Source organism: Canis lupus, chromosome 25 (assembly GCF_048164855.1).
Source record: "Canis lupus baileyi chromosome 25, mCanLup2.hap1, whole genome shotgun sequence".
Taxonomy (NCBI): domain Eukaryota; kingdom Metazoa; phylum Chordata; class Mammalia; order Carnivora; family Canidae; genus Canis; species Canis lupus.
In genome coordinates this window covers 6660667-6677668 of record NC_132862.1, presented here as the reverse complement: position 1 = coordinate 6677668, position 17002 = coordinate 6660667, and the positions used below count along the sequence as shown (strand labels likewise).

Sequence of the window (17002 nt, the reverse complement as noted above, 5' to 3'; positions counted from 1 at the left end):
AAAAATAAAGACTATTTTAAACAAGCAAAAGATGAAATGTTATAAGGAAGCTCTTCAGGCAGAAGAAAAAAAAAACGTGAAAATTTGGATCAACACAAAGGAATAGAGTGTGAGAAGTGATAAAATGTAGGTAAAATACAAATAATATTTTTCCCACGTATTAGTCTCTTGAAAAGATAAACAACTACAGTAAAAGTAATAAAAGCTCAGTTGAGATTTTAGCATATATAGAAGTGATATATGACAACAAAAACATAAGGATATAAGGGAGGAAGGAAATGAAAAATGTTATACTATTTGAAGGTTGGCTATGCTAAACTGAAGTGTATATTACAAACTCTGTAGCTCCACCATCTCACACAGTAGCTGGTTGCTACATGTGGCTATTTAAATTAAAATTTGAGAAAATTAAAAATTTAGTTTTTTAGTCATACCAGCCACATTTAAAGTATTCAATATCCATATGTGGCTAGTAGTTACCATACTGAGCAGTGCAAATTAGAACAATTCCATCATTGCAGAAAATTATTTTGGAGGGCACCTGGGTGGCTCAGTGGTTGAGTGTCTGCCTTTGGCTCAGATCATGATCCCAGGGTCCTGGGATGGAATTCCGCATCAGGCTCCCTGCAGGGAGTCTGCTTCTCCCTCTGCCTATGTCTCTGCTTCTCTGTGTGTCTCTGCCTGTGTCTCTGCCTCTCTCTCTCTCTCTATCATGAATAAATAAAATCTTAAAAAAAAAGAAAAAAGAAACAGAACAGATGGGACAAACAAAACAAACAGCAAGATGATAGATTGAAGACCAATCTTGGGCAGCCCCGGTGGTGCAGCGGTTTAGCGCCACCTCCAGCCCAGGACGTGATCCTGGAGACCCGGAATGAGTCCCACATCGGGCTCCCTGCATGCTGCCTGCTTCTCCCTCTGCCTGTGTCTCTGTCTCTCTCTCTAGCTGTGTCTCTATGAATAAATAAATTTTTTAAAAAAGAAAACCAATCTTATCAATAATTATAAAAAATGTAAGTAGTCTAAATATCCCAATTATATGTAGAGACGGTTAGGTTGGATAAAAAGTAAGACCTAAGCATATTCTAAATATAAAGACATAAAAGGAAAAAAATGGAAAAGCTATGCCAGGCAAACACTAACAAAAAAAGCTGAAATGGCTTAACATCAGACTAAATAAATATTGGAGCAATGGATATTACCAGGAATAAAGAAAAGCCATTTCATAGTGATAAAGTTGCCAATTCAGCAAAAGGACACCCTAATCCTAAATTGTCAAACACCTAATAGTTTCAAAATGTAGGAAGCAAAATCTAATAGAAATGAGAAATAGATAAATCTACAAATACAGTTTAAATCCAAATATTAATGTATTGATATTAAATATAATTAGACTAAATGTTCTAGATAAAAGACAAAGGCTGCCAAATTGGATAAAAAGGAAAACAAAACAGAATCTGACTATATTCTATCTACCAGAAATATACTTAAAACTTAAGGAAACAGGCTGAAAGTAGATGAATAGAAAGGAATACATCATGCACCCCATTCAAAAGGAAGCAGGTGCAGCTATATTAATGTCAGTCAAAATTTAAGACAAAAGAATAAGAAAACAATCTAATAATGAAGAATATTCAATTAACTAGGAGTTATGACAATTAAAAAATTTAGATTACACTTACAACAGCATCAGAATATATAAAAAATAGAAAAAAATTATCAGAAGGGTAAATCCACAAATATAGTAGAAGATTATAATAGCAACTTGTTGGTAATTTGTAATATAAGTAGAAAAATCACTATAGAAAATTTTTATAAACAGTTTATAAATTTGTTTAAAAATCTGTACTAATATATCTAAAACTTACATCCAAAAAATGCAAAATATGGGCAGACTGGGTGGCTCAGCAGTTTAGTGCCACCTTCAGCCCAGGGCCTGATCCTGGAGACCCAGGATTGAGTCCCACGTCAGGCTCCCTGCATGGAGCCTGCTTCTCCCTCTGCCTGTGTCTCTGCCTCTCTCTCTCTCTCTCTCTCTCTCTCTCTCTGTGTCTTTCATGAATAAATAAAATCTTAAAAAAAAACCAAAAAAAACAAAAAATGCAAAGAATATATTCTTTCATTTATATATAAAATCATTATAAATAAAGACTTGTATATTAGGCAGATTTCAACAAATTTTGAAAAGTTGATACTGAACAGGAAGTATTCTTCAACTACAGTGAATTTAAGCTATTAATCAATAATAAAAAGACAACCAGAAAATTCTCATGTTTGGAAATTAAGAAATGTGAATTTATTCAACAAATATTTAATGCATGCTTATTATGAGACAGGCAGTGTTCTAGGTACTTGGGATTGTATCAGAGAAGATAATAAATAGAAGTTTGACATACCAGGTATTGGAGAGAATATAGGGTAATGAGAACTTTTGCCATGCTGATGGAGTATGAATTATTACAACACTTTTGAAAGCAATTTGATGTGTTCTAGTAGAGCTGAAGATAAACATACCCTATGACCAGCAAATCCACCCATATGTATAAACTTTTGGAAAATTCTACTTTAGAAAGGCTTGTTATGCATATCGAGAGATATGTACTAGAATATTCATAGCAGTATTGCTAGTAATAACCTAAATTTGAAAACAACTGAACTGTCCATCAACAGTAGAATGCAACTGTAAAACAGATATTTATGCATTGCGGTATATTCATATAATGGAATAGAGAAGAACTATGAAAATGATGAAGCACGGGTCCCTCAAGAACATTGATAACTTTTACAAATTTAATGGTTTGAAAAAAGAAGCAGTACATAAAACACTAAAAAATAGTGTGATTCTATTCATATAAAGTTCAAGAGAATAATGTCATTATGATTCCATATACATGTTTGAAAATAGGCAAAGTCACCCTATATTGTTTAGAGATGTGTAAATATGTGATAAACTATATAGGAAAGTGAAAATTATTATCATGGCAATCAAGATAGGGAGTTCCCATAGGAGGGAGAGAGCGTGGCAGTGGAGGACTTTGGGGAGGGAAGATAATTGTCATATCTGTTTCCTAGATAATGATTATACATCTATTGCTGTTGTTCATTAAATTGTACATGTATGGCTTATTTACCTGTATATAGTTTGTTATATTTCACAACTGATGAAGGCCCAAAAATAAAGGTAAAAAGGCATAATGTCAAGAAAGACATTAACATAGAGGACAGTGTAAATAAAGGTATGGTGGCATAAAAGTGTGCTGGGTGGATGGGAACTACAAACACACTTGTGCCTCTAGAAGGTTAACAGTGGAGTAGAAAGTGCTGGGAAAAAATGAGGTTGGAAGCTATGGAAGCCTTTTGTACATTTAAGCTGGGCTGTGAGAAGGCTCAAATCTGAATTTTAGGTAGATTCCTCTAAATGCTGCAGGGGAGAAGGATACCCAGGGAAGAGAAAGAAGGGAAGGGGCAGAGGAAAGGCTGAGAGAAAGGAGCTATTAGAATCTTCTGGGCAGGAGATACCAAGGGCCTGAAGTATGGTGTCACTTACAGAAATGCAGAGGAGGAAATGGATTAGAGAAGTATATGTGTACATTCTGGTAATCTTCCTATTTTGAAAAACACAGTCACTCCAGGGCTCTTTCAACTTTGGGTTTGTGGTTAAAATGTGGGTAGTATGGTGCCAAGATATCACAGAGCTAGTCTCAAGCATATATAAATCTATTTCTTTCCAAGCTAAACTCAGACAAGTAATACTCTCCCAGTTTTCAAGTCCTCCAGGCAACTGAGGATCCTTCATCTCAAATATCCATCACTCTCAAGAAGCCCTTTAGGTAGTATAGACATTTTAACAATGTTTGTTCTTCCAATCCACAAGCATAGAATGTTTTTTCCATTTCTTTGTGTCATCTTCAATTTCTTCCATCAGTGTTTTATAGTTTTCAGAGTATAGATCTTTCACCTATTTGGTTAGGTTTATTCCTAGGCATCTTATGGCTTTTTAGTGCAATTGTAAATGGGATCAATTCCTTGATTTCTCTTTCTGCTGCTTCATTACTGGTGTATAGAAATGCAACCAATTTCTGTACATTGATTTACACCTGCGACTTTATTGAATTTGTGTATAAGTTCTAGCAATTTTTTGGTGGACTCTTTGGGGTTTTCTACATAAAGTATCATGTTGTCTGCCAATAGTAGAAGTCTGACTTCTTCCTTGCTGGTTCGAATACCTTTTACTTCTTTTTGTTGTCTGATTGCTGGGGCGAGGACTTCCAGTGTTATGTTAAATGATAATAATGCCAATGGACATTCCTGTCTTGTTCCTGACCATAGAGGAAAAGCTCTCAGTTTTTCTCCATTGAGGGTATTAGCTGTGGGTCTTTCATATATGGCCTTTATGATTTTGAGGTATGTTCCCTCTATCCCAACTTTGTTGAGGGTTTTTATCAAGAATGGATACTGTACTTTGTCATATGCTTTTTCTGCATCTATTGATCATATGGTTCTTATCCTTTTATTAATGTGGCATGTCACATTGATTTGCAAACATTGAACCACCCTTGCAGCCCAGGAATAAATTCCACTTGATTGTGGTGAATAATTTTTTTAATGTACTGCTGGAGTTGATTTGCTAGAATCTTGCTGAGAATTTTTGCATCAATATTCACTAGGGATACTGGCCAGTAATTCCCCTTTTAATGGGATCTTTGTCTTGTTTTATAATCGAGATAATGCTAGCCTCATAGAATCTGCACATTTAATGCAATCCCTCTTCAAATACCACCAGAATTTTTCACAGAACTAGAACAAACTATCCTAAAATCTGTATGAAACCACAAAAGACCCAAAATAGCAATCTTGAAAAAGAAAAGCAGAGCTGGAGGCATCATAATTCCAGACTTCCAGGTATATTACACAGCTGTCGTCATCAAGACAGTATGGTGCTGGCACAAAAACAGACACATAGATCAATGGAACAGAATAGAAAACTCAGAAATGGGCACTCAACACTATGGCCAACTAATCTTCAACAAAGCAGAAAAGAAGATTCAATGAAAAAAGACAGTCTCTTTTAACAAATAGTGTTGGAAAAACTAGACAGCAACATGCAGAAGAATGAAGCTGGATCACTTTCTTACACCACACACAAAAATAAGTTCAAAATAGATGAAAGACCTAAATGTGAGCAGGGATCCATCAAAATCCTAGAGGAGAACACAGGCAGCAATCTCTTTGATCTTGGCTGTAGCAACTTCTTACTAGACAGGAACATTATCAACAACAGCCAAATTATGGAACTAGCCCAAATGTCCATCAACTGATGAAAGGATAAAGATGATGTAGTCTATATATACAATGGAATATTACTTAGCCACCAAAAGAATGTAATCTTGTCATTTGCAATGACGTGGATGGAGCTAGAGTATATCATGCTAAAAAATACGTCAAAGAAAGACAAATGCCATATGACTTCACTCATATATGGAATTTAAGAAACAAAACAAGATGAACATAGGGGAAGGGCAAAAAGAGAGGGAGGCAAACCATAAGAGACTCAAGTGTAGAGAACAAACTGTAGAGAATGGAGGGATGGGCTAAATGGGCGATGGGGATTAGGGAGAACACTTGTTATGAGCATGGGGTGTTACATATGTGACGAATCACTAAATTCTATGCCTAAAACCAACAATACCCTATGTGTTAACTAACTAGAAGTAAAAACTTGAAAAATGAAATAAACAAAAAAGAAGCCCTTTAAAAAGACTTAAATGTATCATCCTGCCTTTTGCCCTCACAGGGGATCAGGGAATGATGCTGCTGTCTATCCTCTGTGCTAGGTTGTTTCAGAGATAAAAATCTACTGAGAGGGCAGCCTGGGTGGCTCAGCGGCTTAGCGCCTGCCTTCAGCCCAGGGCACGATCCTGGAGACCCGGGATCAAGTCCCACATCGGGCTCCCTGCATGGAACTTGCTTCTCCCTCTGCCTATGTCTCTACCTCTCTGTCTCTCTGTTTCTCATGAGTCAATAAATAAAATCTTTTTTTTTTTAAAATCTACTGAGAAGTTCTTTCTAGCCTATCTTCCTCTCTCACATCTCTGTTGATTACTTCCTTTCTTCCATTAGACCTTAGATTCAGATAATACTCCAGCATCACCTCCATGCTTCATCTCCAAAGAACCTTTCTCCATAATCACTCTTTCCAATGACAAGAATTTCCCCCCAAACACTAATGAAAGTCCGTAAGTGTGAAGCAGAGGGGACTTATGTCTCACAGACCTCATTACAATTAAACACCCGGAATTTCAATGTTCTAACCATGTGAAATTGTGGGCAGTTTATTATCAATCACACCTGGAGGTGCCTTGGATGGTTCTCATTATTCTGCAGAACTGCAAAAGCCGGTATTGCCATTGGTAAGAGGGAATTAATTTTTAATAACACAAGAAGCAACTGGAAGCAGGTGTGTGATATAGTGATGGATAAGCTGGGATGATGGGAGAATGGATATGTGACTCAGGATCACACTTGAGGGGAAATGAGTCCTGGTTTGGTATATTCATTCTGGTACTCACCAGTGAAGTCACATAAAATTGCCCTCTGCTTCTTAGAGACCCAGACAATACTGTTGAGAATAGAAAGGCCTTACTGAAATTGTTCTACTAAGGTTGTTTAGGGACTAACTTTGACCTCTGGAATATTGTTTTTCTGATCCATGGTTGATTTTTTTTTAAGATTTTATTTTTTCATTTTGATATGTAGAGAAAGAGAGAGTCTGAATGGTGGTAGGTGGGGGTAGTAGAGGGAGAAGCAGGCTTCCAACCAAGCAGAGAACCCAACTTGGGGCTTGAGTTGGGACTCCAGGGACTCCAGGATCATGACCTGAGCGGAAGGCAGATGCTTAACTGACTGAGCCACCCAGATGCCCTTGATGTTTGGTTTTAATTTGGTTTTGCTATTCTAGAAAGTTTTATCCTTAGATCTCCTTTGTTATGTATTTGGTCAATCTGGAGAATTTTCATTTTTGTTTGGTTTGGTTTTAGAACAGAAGTAGAGAAGGCACAAGCAAGGGGCAGAAAGCAAGGGTCAATTTTATTGCAGTAAAAGGTACCCTGAACTAACATTACCCTAAATTACTAGCCTACTAGTTCAGGAACTCAAAGGGAAGAGAAACACTAGCTTGTAAAGCACAGTAACCTTCCTATTCATAATACCCTTGTCAGTTAGCTACCAATCTTATAACCAGTAGTAGGGCATTTTTTTTAACCCGTCTTTGGTAGATTAAGAATATAAATCAGGAGTTCTCCCTAACATATAGGATGGGGATACATTCTCAAACAACACTGATGGGGGGTGGGGAGAAAGCATGCAGTTCTCTGACTTTGAGTTCTGACTGAAACTTGGCTCCACTATCTTTGTGACTTTGATGGGGAGGGTGGTAGTATATACCAACAGGGGTTCCAGTGGGTGGGCAGGTGATAACTCTCATTTCAAAGCCATAAGCACTTTCCTGTTTTACAAGTAGATACTTCTGTGTGTCTTACAGTAAGTATTCCTTTTTTTTTTTTTTAAAGGCCACTAGTAGGGTCATTTAATTGTGTGAACATAAGCTTTAAATCACTAACGTAGATGGGTGAAACCAAAGAAGCTACGCTGCTCTCTAAGATAAGACAGAGTTGGAGCTCTGCAGCTACATGTCCTTAAGGGAGATGTTTCTTTTTCCTAGATATGGATTCAGGCTTCATTCATTCATCTATTCAGCAAATATTTATTGAGCACCTATCATGTGCCAGGCACTATTCTAGGCTCTGGAGATATCAGAGTGAATAAAATCCAACATCTGCCCTAATGGATCTTATGCCCTATTTGAAAGTGAAAGACAACAAATAAATAAACAAGTAAAATATAGTGTAACAGATATTGACTGTTCTTCTCCCTGTGGAGAAGAGTAAAGCAAAGAAAAGGGACTGGAGAGTTCTGGAGTAAAGGGGGATCCTTGTGCCTTCAAGAAAAAAAAGCAGGTGATGACTAGGTGGCTCAGTGGTTGAGTGTCTGCCTTTGGCTCAGGGCGTGGTCCTAGAGCCCCAGATGGGACGGACTCCTGCATCTGGCTCCCTGTGTGGAGCCTGCTTCTCCCTCTGCCTATGTCTTTGTCTCTCTCTCTGTCTCTCATAAATAAACAAAATCTTTTAAAAAAAGAAAAAAGAAAACAAAGCAGGCACTGTGCCTATAAATTGTGAACTTACGGATGACCATAGAAGATGGAACTGTTTTCACATAAGACTTTTATTTAAAACAGGGGCTTCAGGGTCTGTGTGAAAAAGTTGGGAGAAAGACCCTTCTCCTCACTTCTGCTTAGATCCAGCACTGCTGCAGTACTTTGAAGATGTGGATCACCTTCTGGAAACCCAGTCTGGGAAACCATCATGAATACTAGTGTGGTCCCCATTTGTATGTATTGAATAGAAGCCCAGGGCACCTTCACAGTGGCTGCTAAACTGTAGCTGGCAGTGCCTTGGTCATAGCAAAAGAGATGTGGTAAAAACTATTCTTGATAGTATTGTTAGGGTGTCTAAGAGATTTGGAGAGAGCATAACTATATGTGTTAGTAAGAATGAGACCCACAAAATTTTGTATGAATTGTCTACAATAGAATACCTTAGACTCCCTCAACATATGACAGGAGAGAAGAGGCCTGGAAATTTGCATATGTCAGGATATAGGAACACTGAATTTCTAAAAATTCATTTAAATGGAAGGGCATATTTCACTCAGCATATGAAATAAGTCAATTGGAGAAGGACAAACATATGGTCTCATTCATTTGTGGAATATAAAAAATAGTGAAAGGGAATAAAGGGGAAAGGAGAAAAAATGAGTGGGAATTATCAGAAAGGGAGACAAAACATGAGAGACTCCTAACTCTGGGAAACAAGCTAGGGTGGTGGAAGGAGAGGTGGGCGGGGGGTGGGGGTGACTGGGTGACGAGCACTGAGGGGGGCACTTGATGGGATGAGCACTGGGTGTTATTCTATATGTTGGCAAATTGAACACCAATAAAAAATAAATTTATACAAAATAAAATAAAATAAATGGAATGGCAGACATACCAGAGTCTGTGCCCTGTCCAGATACTTGGGATATAATTTCCTCCAAATTGGACTGATACTCTCTGGGAGAGGCAATTTGTCAAGCAAAATTGTCCCATGGAACCAAAAATTGTGAGTGGCCTTCAGTGGTAAAGCATTATCAGTGCCTGATGACGGTTGGGACTTGGGGCCAAACCAGTCCCTGAGCTGATGGCAACTTTCTGGGCGGGAGGGGCGGGGGCACAAAAATATATAGAAAAGATGGAAGGTACATGAGGCCCTGTTACAGGCATCAGAGTTGGCTCCCGAGCTCCAAATGCCAGTCTGCGGCCAACTACCCAGCAACACTTGGACTGGAACTAGCCCTGTCAGAGTAGCACAGGATAAATGATTGAATGTACACTGAGGAAAAAAAGCCTCTGCAAGTGCTGACACAAGTCATGCAGAAAGGGGAGATAGGGTGAACACCAGCACGACAGGTTTAATTGGAATGACAGGTGATTTTCAGTGGAAATTCAGACTGTGTAAGAAGGAATTCTCGCTTTGAGTAAAGTTAATATGGAAGAGAAAGAAATGTGGGGGGAATGGCCTTTTTAAGACTCCTAAAAATGATTTGAGGGCACAGACAAAGCAACTGAAAGTCTTGCTCGGGCTCAAGTGTGTGTGTGTGTGTGTGTGTGTGTGTGTGTGTGACTTCATGGCCATGTCTGTGACAATAGTACTCTGGAGACTGTGGACAGTTGGACACCGTCTCCAGCTAGAGGCTCATAATGGTTCAGCGTCCTTGCAAACTACCATGTCCACTTCTCTGTACAAGGGTAGAGGAAATGAGCAAACAGGTTGTCTGTAATACCAGGCAAAGCACCCTCTCATGATGAGAATATTTAGTCTATGAGACAGACCGAACCTACAACAATGAGTATTCTCAGTCTCTCTTGAACCTCTAGAAAAAGACCCCTGCCCATGACAGTTGGTGCTTTCGCTACCAGTGCAGAACGGAGGGCAAAATCAAAGATGCTGAAACAAGGACAAAAGTTCCTTCTCAAAAAAGAAAAAGGATACATCCAAGAGGTGAAGCAAGCAGGCGAGTGAGAAAGCAAGGGCCAGGCTTGAGAGAAAGTATGGGAGTGTCTGCAGTGAAAGGAGAGAGAATGGCAGCTACAGCTCTGTCAGGATGTGTGAGATGAGGAGAGGAGGAGGGAAGAAAAGTTTAAGATGTTTTGCTCTGTGCTGAGAATGTGAATTCCTTTAGAGTTTTCCCAGAGATTATAATAAAAATAAAGTGCTTTTAAATTCTTTTGGGCTGTTGGATATGTTTCTTTGAATGTGACATCATGATGAGATGGGCTTCAAGGTAACTCCATGCCATAAAAGTTACATCTGGACAGAACTGTCTGGGATGGTTGGATGTAAGGTGTAGCAGTCAGCTCCACCTTGGTTTTGATCATCACTCTCCATCTGGGTCAAGGCAGCATCTTCATCCTGGCTGTTGGATTTATAGTGCAAAAAGTACACTAGCTATATAAAAGACAGACTGGAGAGAAACTGGACGCCAGAGAGGAAAAGAGCAGAAACTTCTAAGAGTCACCATTCTAGTGAGAATGTGATGGTTAGAACTAGGTGTGCCTGACAGAAATCTGTATCTGTACACTATGGAGTCTCTTCCCCACATTGGCTCATGAGACTGGAATGAAGGAATAGACCAGCTGGAGCAGTTCCCTGAAGATAAGAGAAAAGCAAGGAGCAGACGGGATTGTTTTTTTCTTGCTAGATGGCATACATGCTATGTGCAAATACGCTAATGACGTGGCCAGAGTACCCATTCAGCCCCCTTTTGCTTGGGAATGGATCCATTCAATAAATCCTAGGGCACTGGTGTCCAGAGATCCCGGCCCTGAAACCTGGCCAGCTGACAGAGGCTTCTTTGCTCCCTGTATCTGTCCCCTTTATTTTTCAGAGGCTAGACCCTCCTATTTTCCCTAGTCCCATTTCCACACAGAATTCCTAAAATGATCTGGTTCTGAACCTGATGCACCAATAGTCTCCTCCTCACATTTTCAAGTCCTGCTACTAGTCTACTCCCCCAGGTCCCACCTACCCTCGGCTCTCACACGTCTGACCTGGAACTTGACCGGTTCAGCCACACCACTTGATCTCTGCACCTGTATCCCATGTTCTTTCGTGCTTCTCCAAGATTTTCCTTCCCTCTAAGCTCAGACCCCCTGTACTCTCAGCAGACTTCCTCCCAGCACCTCTGGGCAGCATAATGTAATCTTATGCTGAAAGCCTTGACATACATGGTATCCTCAACAATAGTGGCAAAAAGCCCTGTATGATGACATAACCCAGCTCCTACTGTATGGGGACCATGTTTCATGTAAGAGTAAGACTACGATGGGAAGCCCTATATTAGGGACAGGGTCATTTTTATGGATAAAGGCAGGGACCCACTTGAAGGGTGAGATAACTGGCAAGATGAAATTAACCATTTGAAATACTGGTCAAGAATGTGAAGTAACAAACCCAGGCAAAAAGCCCAAAGTCCTGTCTTCTCTGGCTATAGCAGAACTCTCCAGGGAAGGATGAACCACGGGGTCAAACCCATATGCCCTGAGAAGATGCTTTCTATAGTATGAGGAGGAAATTACACCGTGTAAGCTCAGCTGTGTGTGTGTGTCTTGTCTCCATTTCTAGTTTTCCTATACTTTTCTTGTAAAGACTTTTTGTAAATACCAGCCCACTTCAGCTGTGCTTAGGAAAACCAAGGAAAAGCATTTCTGTCTTCTCCTGAGCTTTAGGAATAACCCATGGGGAACAGAGCGCCACAAGTTTGTGGAGTAAAGAAAGGAATGAGCAAGCAAATAGGATTGAATCATTCGTTTTAGAAAATATCATACTGCAGGGTTTTTAATTTGTTCACATATTTGTTCTGGGAAATCAAATTTCTAATGGCTGCAAATAATACTTTATAATTTCAGCCATCCCTTAGGTTAAACTTTCTGCTATTTAGGTTACCTCCCCACTAATTTCTATTTTAATAATAGTAGAATAGACATAAACCAAACAGTTCTTTAGTGCTATAGTGCTACAGAAGTTTCTCTGGGCCAGCCCCACTCTTCCTTACTGGAGGACACAACCGGGGAAATCCCAAGGTAACAAGTCGGCTATTGTTGAACTACTAGGGTACAAAACATCTCACGCAGATCTAGCTCTTCCCCATCTTGAAGTGGTCCAGTTTGTTTCTCCTCTTTAGATTTATTTCCTCGTACGAAATTCATTTTTAGCTCCTGACCGCCTGGCTTCTCCCAGTTTGCTAGGGTCATTACTAGTGAGTGTGCTGCTGCCCAGGTGCTTCTGCTTCTCAACCTCAAGTCAGATCTGTGAACGTATTAAATTCAGAGTTTCTTCCTCCTCCCCTTTCCCACTCCGCTCCTCAAAGAGGGAAAGTCGTCACTTTTGTGAGGCACTTGAGGATGTCTGTGCAAGGACACTGGGCCCTGGGGGTGGGGGGAGGGGGACTGCCCTCACACACACTGTCCCCATCCATCCCTTTCACCCGTGAGCTGATGCGGTGTCAGGGTTAGAGATAATATTGTAGATTATTCAATCCAATCCCCTAACAGATGAGGAAAGTTATTCATCCAAGGTCTCCGCACTTGGTCTTACGGCCAAAAGGCCGAGAGAAGCGATACCCAAGGTCTCTGAATTCCAAGGCAGGAACAAAATCGGATTCAGGTCCCCTGAAATCGGCTGTGTGGGCTGCAGAGCTCTGGAGGAGGGAACAGGGGCGCCCCGCGGTTCTGGCCGAGGGTTCATTCAACCAACACAGAGAGCGTTTTACTTACTACGCGCCAGGCACTATCTTAGGTGCCGGGGACTCCGGGGTTGAGGGCGGGGAGCCGAGGATGCCCGCACCTTGGGGAGCTTCCGTCCTCGGGCCTTAAGCGCGGGCCTCCGCGGGCCGGAATCCTCCCCGCGCCCCGGGCCGCCCCGGCTGGCTCAGCTGGGAGGGAGTCGCGCGCTTCCTCCGCTTCCGCGCGGCCTGCGGCGGGGGGGGGCGCTGCAGAGGCCGGAGCCAGAGGCGAGGCCTCCGGGGCGCCCGCCCCGCGCTCTGCACCCCGAGGCCGGGCGGGGCCGGCTCCCGGGCGCCTCCGGGTCCTTCGCTTCGTGCGCGCGGCCGGGGGCAGAGCGGCGAGGCCCGGCGCTGGCGCCATCCTCTGACCGAAGGGAGGCCTGGGGGCGGGGGGGCTCCCAAGGCAGCGGGCGCCGAGGCAGGACGACGTCTCGTGACCTGGACGGAGGTCCCTGCCGCAGGCCGCCGGCCGCCGGCCGCGCTCCCCCCCGGGAGGCCCCCGCAGCGCCCCCGCCCCACTGCAGCTCCGCCGCCGCGCTCCCCGCTCGTCGCCACTTCCCGGTTGCCATGGAGACGCACGTCATTTACGTGCCGTGCGTCGCCTTGGAAACAGGGGCGCATCCGCGGCGCGGCTGGGAGGCCCGCCCCTGCCACTCCAGGCACGCTCGCGGGCGCCGCCGGTTCCCGGCCCGGGTAGTCCCGAGCGGTCCCCGCCGCCGGCCTCCGCGAGCGCCTCGGGGACCCCGAGAGCCCGCGGGCACTCGCCGCTCGTGGCGCCCGGAGGGCGGCGCTGACCCGGGCGCAGTCCGGGAGGCCAGGCGGGGGCGGGCGCTCGGGCCGCGGGGCGAGGCGGAGGGTCCGCGTGCCGCCGGCTCCTCCCGGCCTCCTCCGACCGTGCCGGCGCCCTCGCTCGGCTCGGGACTCGCCTCTCCCGTCGGCTCCCCGCCCCCCTCGGGAGCCTCCTCTTCCCTCGGCCCCTCCCCGCCACCCCCCCGGGGGCCTCTCCCCCTGCCCCGTCCCTCCCTCCCTCCCTCCCCCACCCCCGACCCCGACCCCGACCCCGGGGGCCGGGCTGGACCGGACCCAGACGCCGCCGCCCGCTTCTGCCATTCAATGGAGGACGGTCCGCTGGAGATCATGACCAAGGACGGCGGCGACATGCCGGCACCTCTGGAGGTGTCCACCGTGCCGGCCGTGGGGGACGTGATCTCCGCGGAGTACAACGGCGGCATGAAGGAACTGATGGAGCACCTGAAGGCCCAGCTGCAGGCCCTGTTCGAGGACGTGAGGGCCATGCGGGGGGCCCTGGACGAGCAGGCCTCGCACATCCAGGTGCTCTCGGACGACGTGTGCGCCAACCAGCGGGCCATCGTCTCCATGTGCCAGATCATGACCACGGCGCCCCGCCAGGGCGGCCTGGGCGTGGTCGGCGGCAAGGGGAGCTTCCCGGGCGCCCCGCGAGAGCCGGAGACCCCTTCGCCTGCGATCGGGGACAGCGGTTTGCTGGGTCGCGATCCCGAGGACCAGGACGACGATGAAGAAGAGGAGAAGGAGACGCCCGGCTCCGCCACACCCACTAGTCACTGTGAGCGCCCCGAGAGCCCCTGTGCCGGTCTCCTTGGGGGGGACGGGCCACTTGTGGAGCCCCTCGACCCGCCCGACATTACCCTGCTGCAGCTGGAGGGCGAGGCCTCTCTGTGAGGGGACTCCGAGGGGCGCCACTTTCCCGGGCTGGCTTTGGGTTTCCGAGTGCATGACGCGAGGGGACTGGACGGCGCGGTGCAGCAGGCTTCCCTCCGACCGCTGCTCTCGTGGGTCGGGCAGAGAGACTGCCTCGAGGAAGGATGCGTAGGGTGAAGGACCCTGGGAGCTCAAGGATTCTTTCTGCCTAACCCGGGGAGACCTAGCGAACGGCCGAAAGGTGAGGTTCCGGGAGAGGAAGCGCCCATCTCCGGACTCCCATCCATCCCCTACCCTGCCCATTCCCCCTCCCCAGCCAACAGGAGAACCCCTGAATTGTGTAAATAAAATTCTGCTTTTTCTATTCTGAAAAAGGACTTATCTAGGACTATGGCAAATAATCTCTAACGATTTACCTAGAAACTAAGGAGTTGGGGGTATTCTGTTCTGGCAACAGAAAATTTACCCTTCTGCTGAAATCCAAGATATTCAGCGCTCTGCAGAAGCCTCTCCCCCTCACAGATCTCTGCGGCTGCTGATTGGTAAAGGAAGCTTGAGGAGGGAACTGCAGCCCTAGGAATCTGGGTGAATGGGGTTCCGCGGGCCCCCGGGCTGGGAGGAGCTGGCTATGAATGTGCATGAAGACCTAATAGCTCAACCTCTAGGATTTTTGCATGCAGAGCGGATCCTGCCTTGTCACTGACTTCATCTGGGATTGCTTTATCCACTCACTGGGGCTTAGAGAACAAAGAGCCCAGTACACAGGCAGAGACTTGGGGTGCTCAGCAGCAGCCCAGATTTAGGGGACGTTTGAGGGACTCTTGGGGGCCGCAGCCAAAAACTGTCTCTCTCCTGGCTACACCCGCTTAACTTCAGTTCCTTTTCCTGTCGATCTGTCCCTGCCCGCTGCCTCTCGGTGTTGCCTCCATGATGTCTTGTGTGTGCTATGTGTGTCGAATTGTGTAGTAGTGTGTGAGCCCTGAGGGGCAGGGCTTGTGGCTCTGGTGTTAGGTTCAGGGGGCTTCAGATCCTTCTGTGAGCCCCAGGCTATCATGGCGCTTTCCCCTGTCCTTTCCTCTTTTCCCCACAACCAGGGCATGGAGCATGTGGCTGTCCTGAGGTTCTTAACTGATGTGCCTCCCTCCCACCTCTTCAAGTAGTGACTTTGTGTGCCCTTTCTCCTCCGCTGTGTATTCCTTCTCAATGCTTTCCTTGGTGTTAACCTTAATAAAGAGGCGTCATCTCCCCTCCTTGCTGACTGGTACTAGGGGGATGTCAGGGTGGGGCTTCTGGGCCCGCTACATGCTACATGGACCGGGGCTTAGGGGGGACTGCAGGGACCATGCCTTCCCTCCTCTCTCCTTGCCTCCAGTTCCAAGGAGTTGGCTGACCCTGCCCTGGTTGGGACACGCGTCGCCAGCTCTGCCTCCTTTCCCTTCCATCCTGGACTCTGAACTCAAGCTGGACGGGGGAAGGAAAGGGTATATGTTGAGTCTCCCAAACTAACCAGGGCTTTTAGTAGCAGAACTCCAGGTGTGCAAGTGACTTCTTTTCAGTGAAGCGCCTGCTCCCTCCCTGAGAGATGACTTCGAAATCTGAGTCCAGGAATGGCAGGCATGACACCTGTTCCATGGGAGGGTTAGGGGTGGGGTATTGTGGGTATTGTTCCAGAGGGATTGCCCAGGATCTCTGAGAGGAGAGTGACACATCACAAAAGAAAGCACAATAACTGCCTCAAGCCCCTAGTGGAGAATGCCAGTAAGGTATTCCCTGCGGAGCTCAGACTGACATCGGCTCTAGTCTGCTCCCTTGGGCCATGGAATTTCCTAAGGCTGCCCCAAACAAATTGGGGAGAAGAATGTGCTGGAGTGCTGTGGTGTATGCATATGCGTGTGTGTGTGTGTGTGTGTGTGTGTGTGTGTGTGTGAGCACGCGTGCCTGTGGAGAGGCTTCAAAGAGCACCAGAATCACAGATCTGGGTTTGAATCTCAGTTCCAACACTGAATGACTGAGACTTGGTTTGCTGCTTGAGACCTAATTTCTGCAGGTGTAAAATGGGGACAAGAAGTTGTTGGGGATAAAAATATCTAAGACCTGTAGTAACTCTTGTGCAAATGTTAGTTCTTTTAATAGTTAGTTCTCTTGGGATGGGGTGATGATGGTAGTGACTGGCTCCTCTGGGAAAACAAAACTACCTAATGAAGGTTCTAGAAGCTCTCTTTTTATATATAATCCTTCCCTGTCTAAAGAACTCTTAACCTTCAGGATAAAGGTTAGGAATGACGAGATTCCCAAGGTGCTTTTCATCATAGATGTTGTGAAGTTATGGGCCAAAAAGGTCTTGGGGACTAGCCCTGTATAGGATGACGAGAGGAAGTTCTGGGTT

The 17002-nt window shown here is 45.3% G+C and overlaps 2 protein-coding genes across 3 annotated transcripts in view; one reads left to right on the top strand and one right to left on the bottom strand.

Annotated features, from left to right (window-relative positions):
- ASB8 (ankyrin repeat and SOCS box containing 8) overlaps positions 1-11333 on the bottom strand; it is a 32116-nt gene extending 20783 nt beyond the window's left edge. The window contains exon 1 of the mRNA XM_072798176.1: positions 11182-11333. The gene's annotated coding sequence lies outside the window, so the exon portion shown is untranslated. The remainder of the gene's footprint in view (positions 1-11181) is intronic.
- A 2264-nt stretch (positions 11334-13597) lies between these two features.
- On the top strand, positions 13598-15866 carry CCDC184 (coiled-coil domain containing 184). Of its 2 annotated transcripts, XM_072798168.1 has the most exons (2): positions 13598-14521; positions 14761-15866. In XM_072798168.1, coding segments are annotated over exons 1-2 (474 nt in total). In that variant the 5' UTR covers positions 13598-14049; the 3' UTR covers positions 14763-15866. The 2 variants fall into 2 exon arrangements, with proteins under 2 accessions (XP_072654269.1, XP_072654268.1); XM_072798167.1 differs by having other exon boundaries at positions 13606-15866.
- The last annotated feature ends 1136 nt before the right edge of the window (positions 15867-17002 follow it).

Coding starts and splice junctions, on each gene's coding strand:
- CCDC184 (XM_072798167.1), top strand. CDS start 14,050: ATGGAGGACGGTCCGCTGGAGATCATGACCAAGGACGGCGGCGACATG.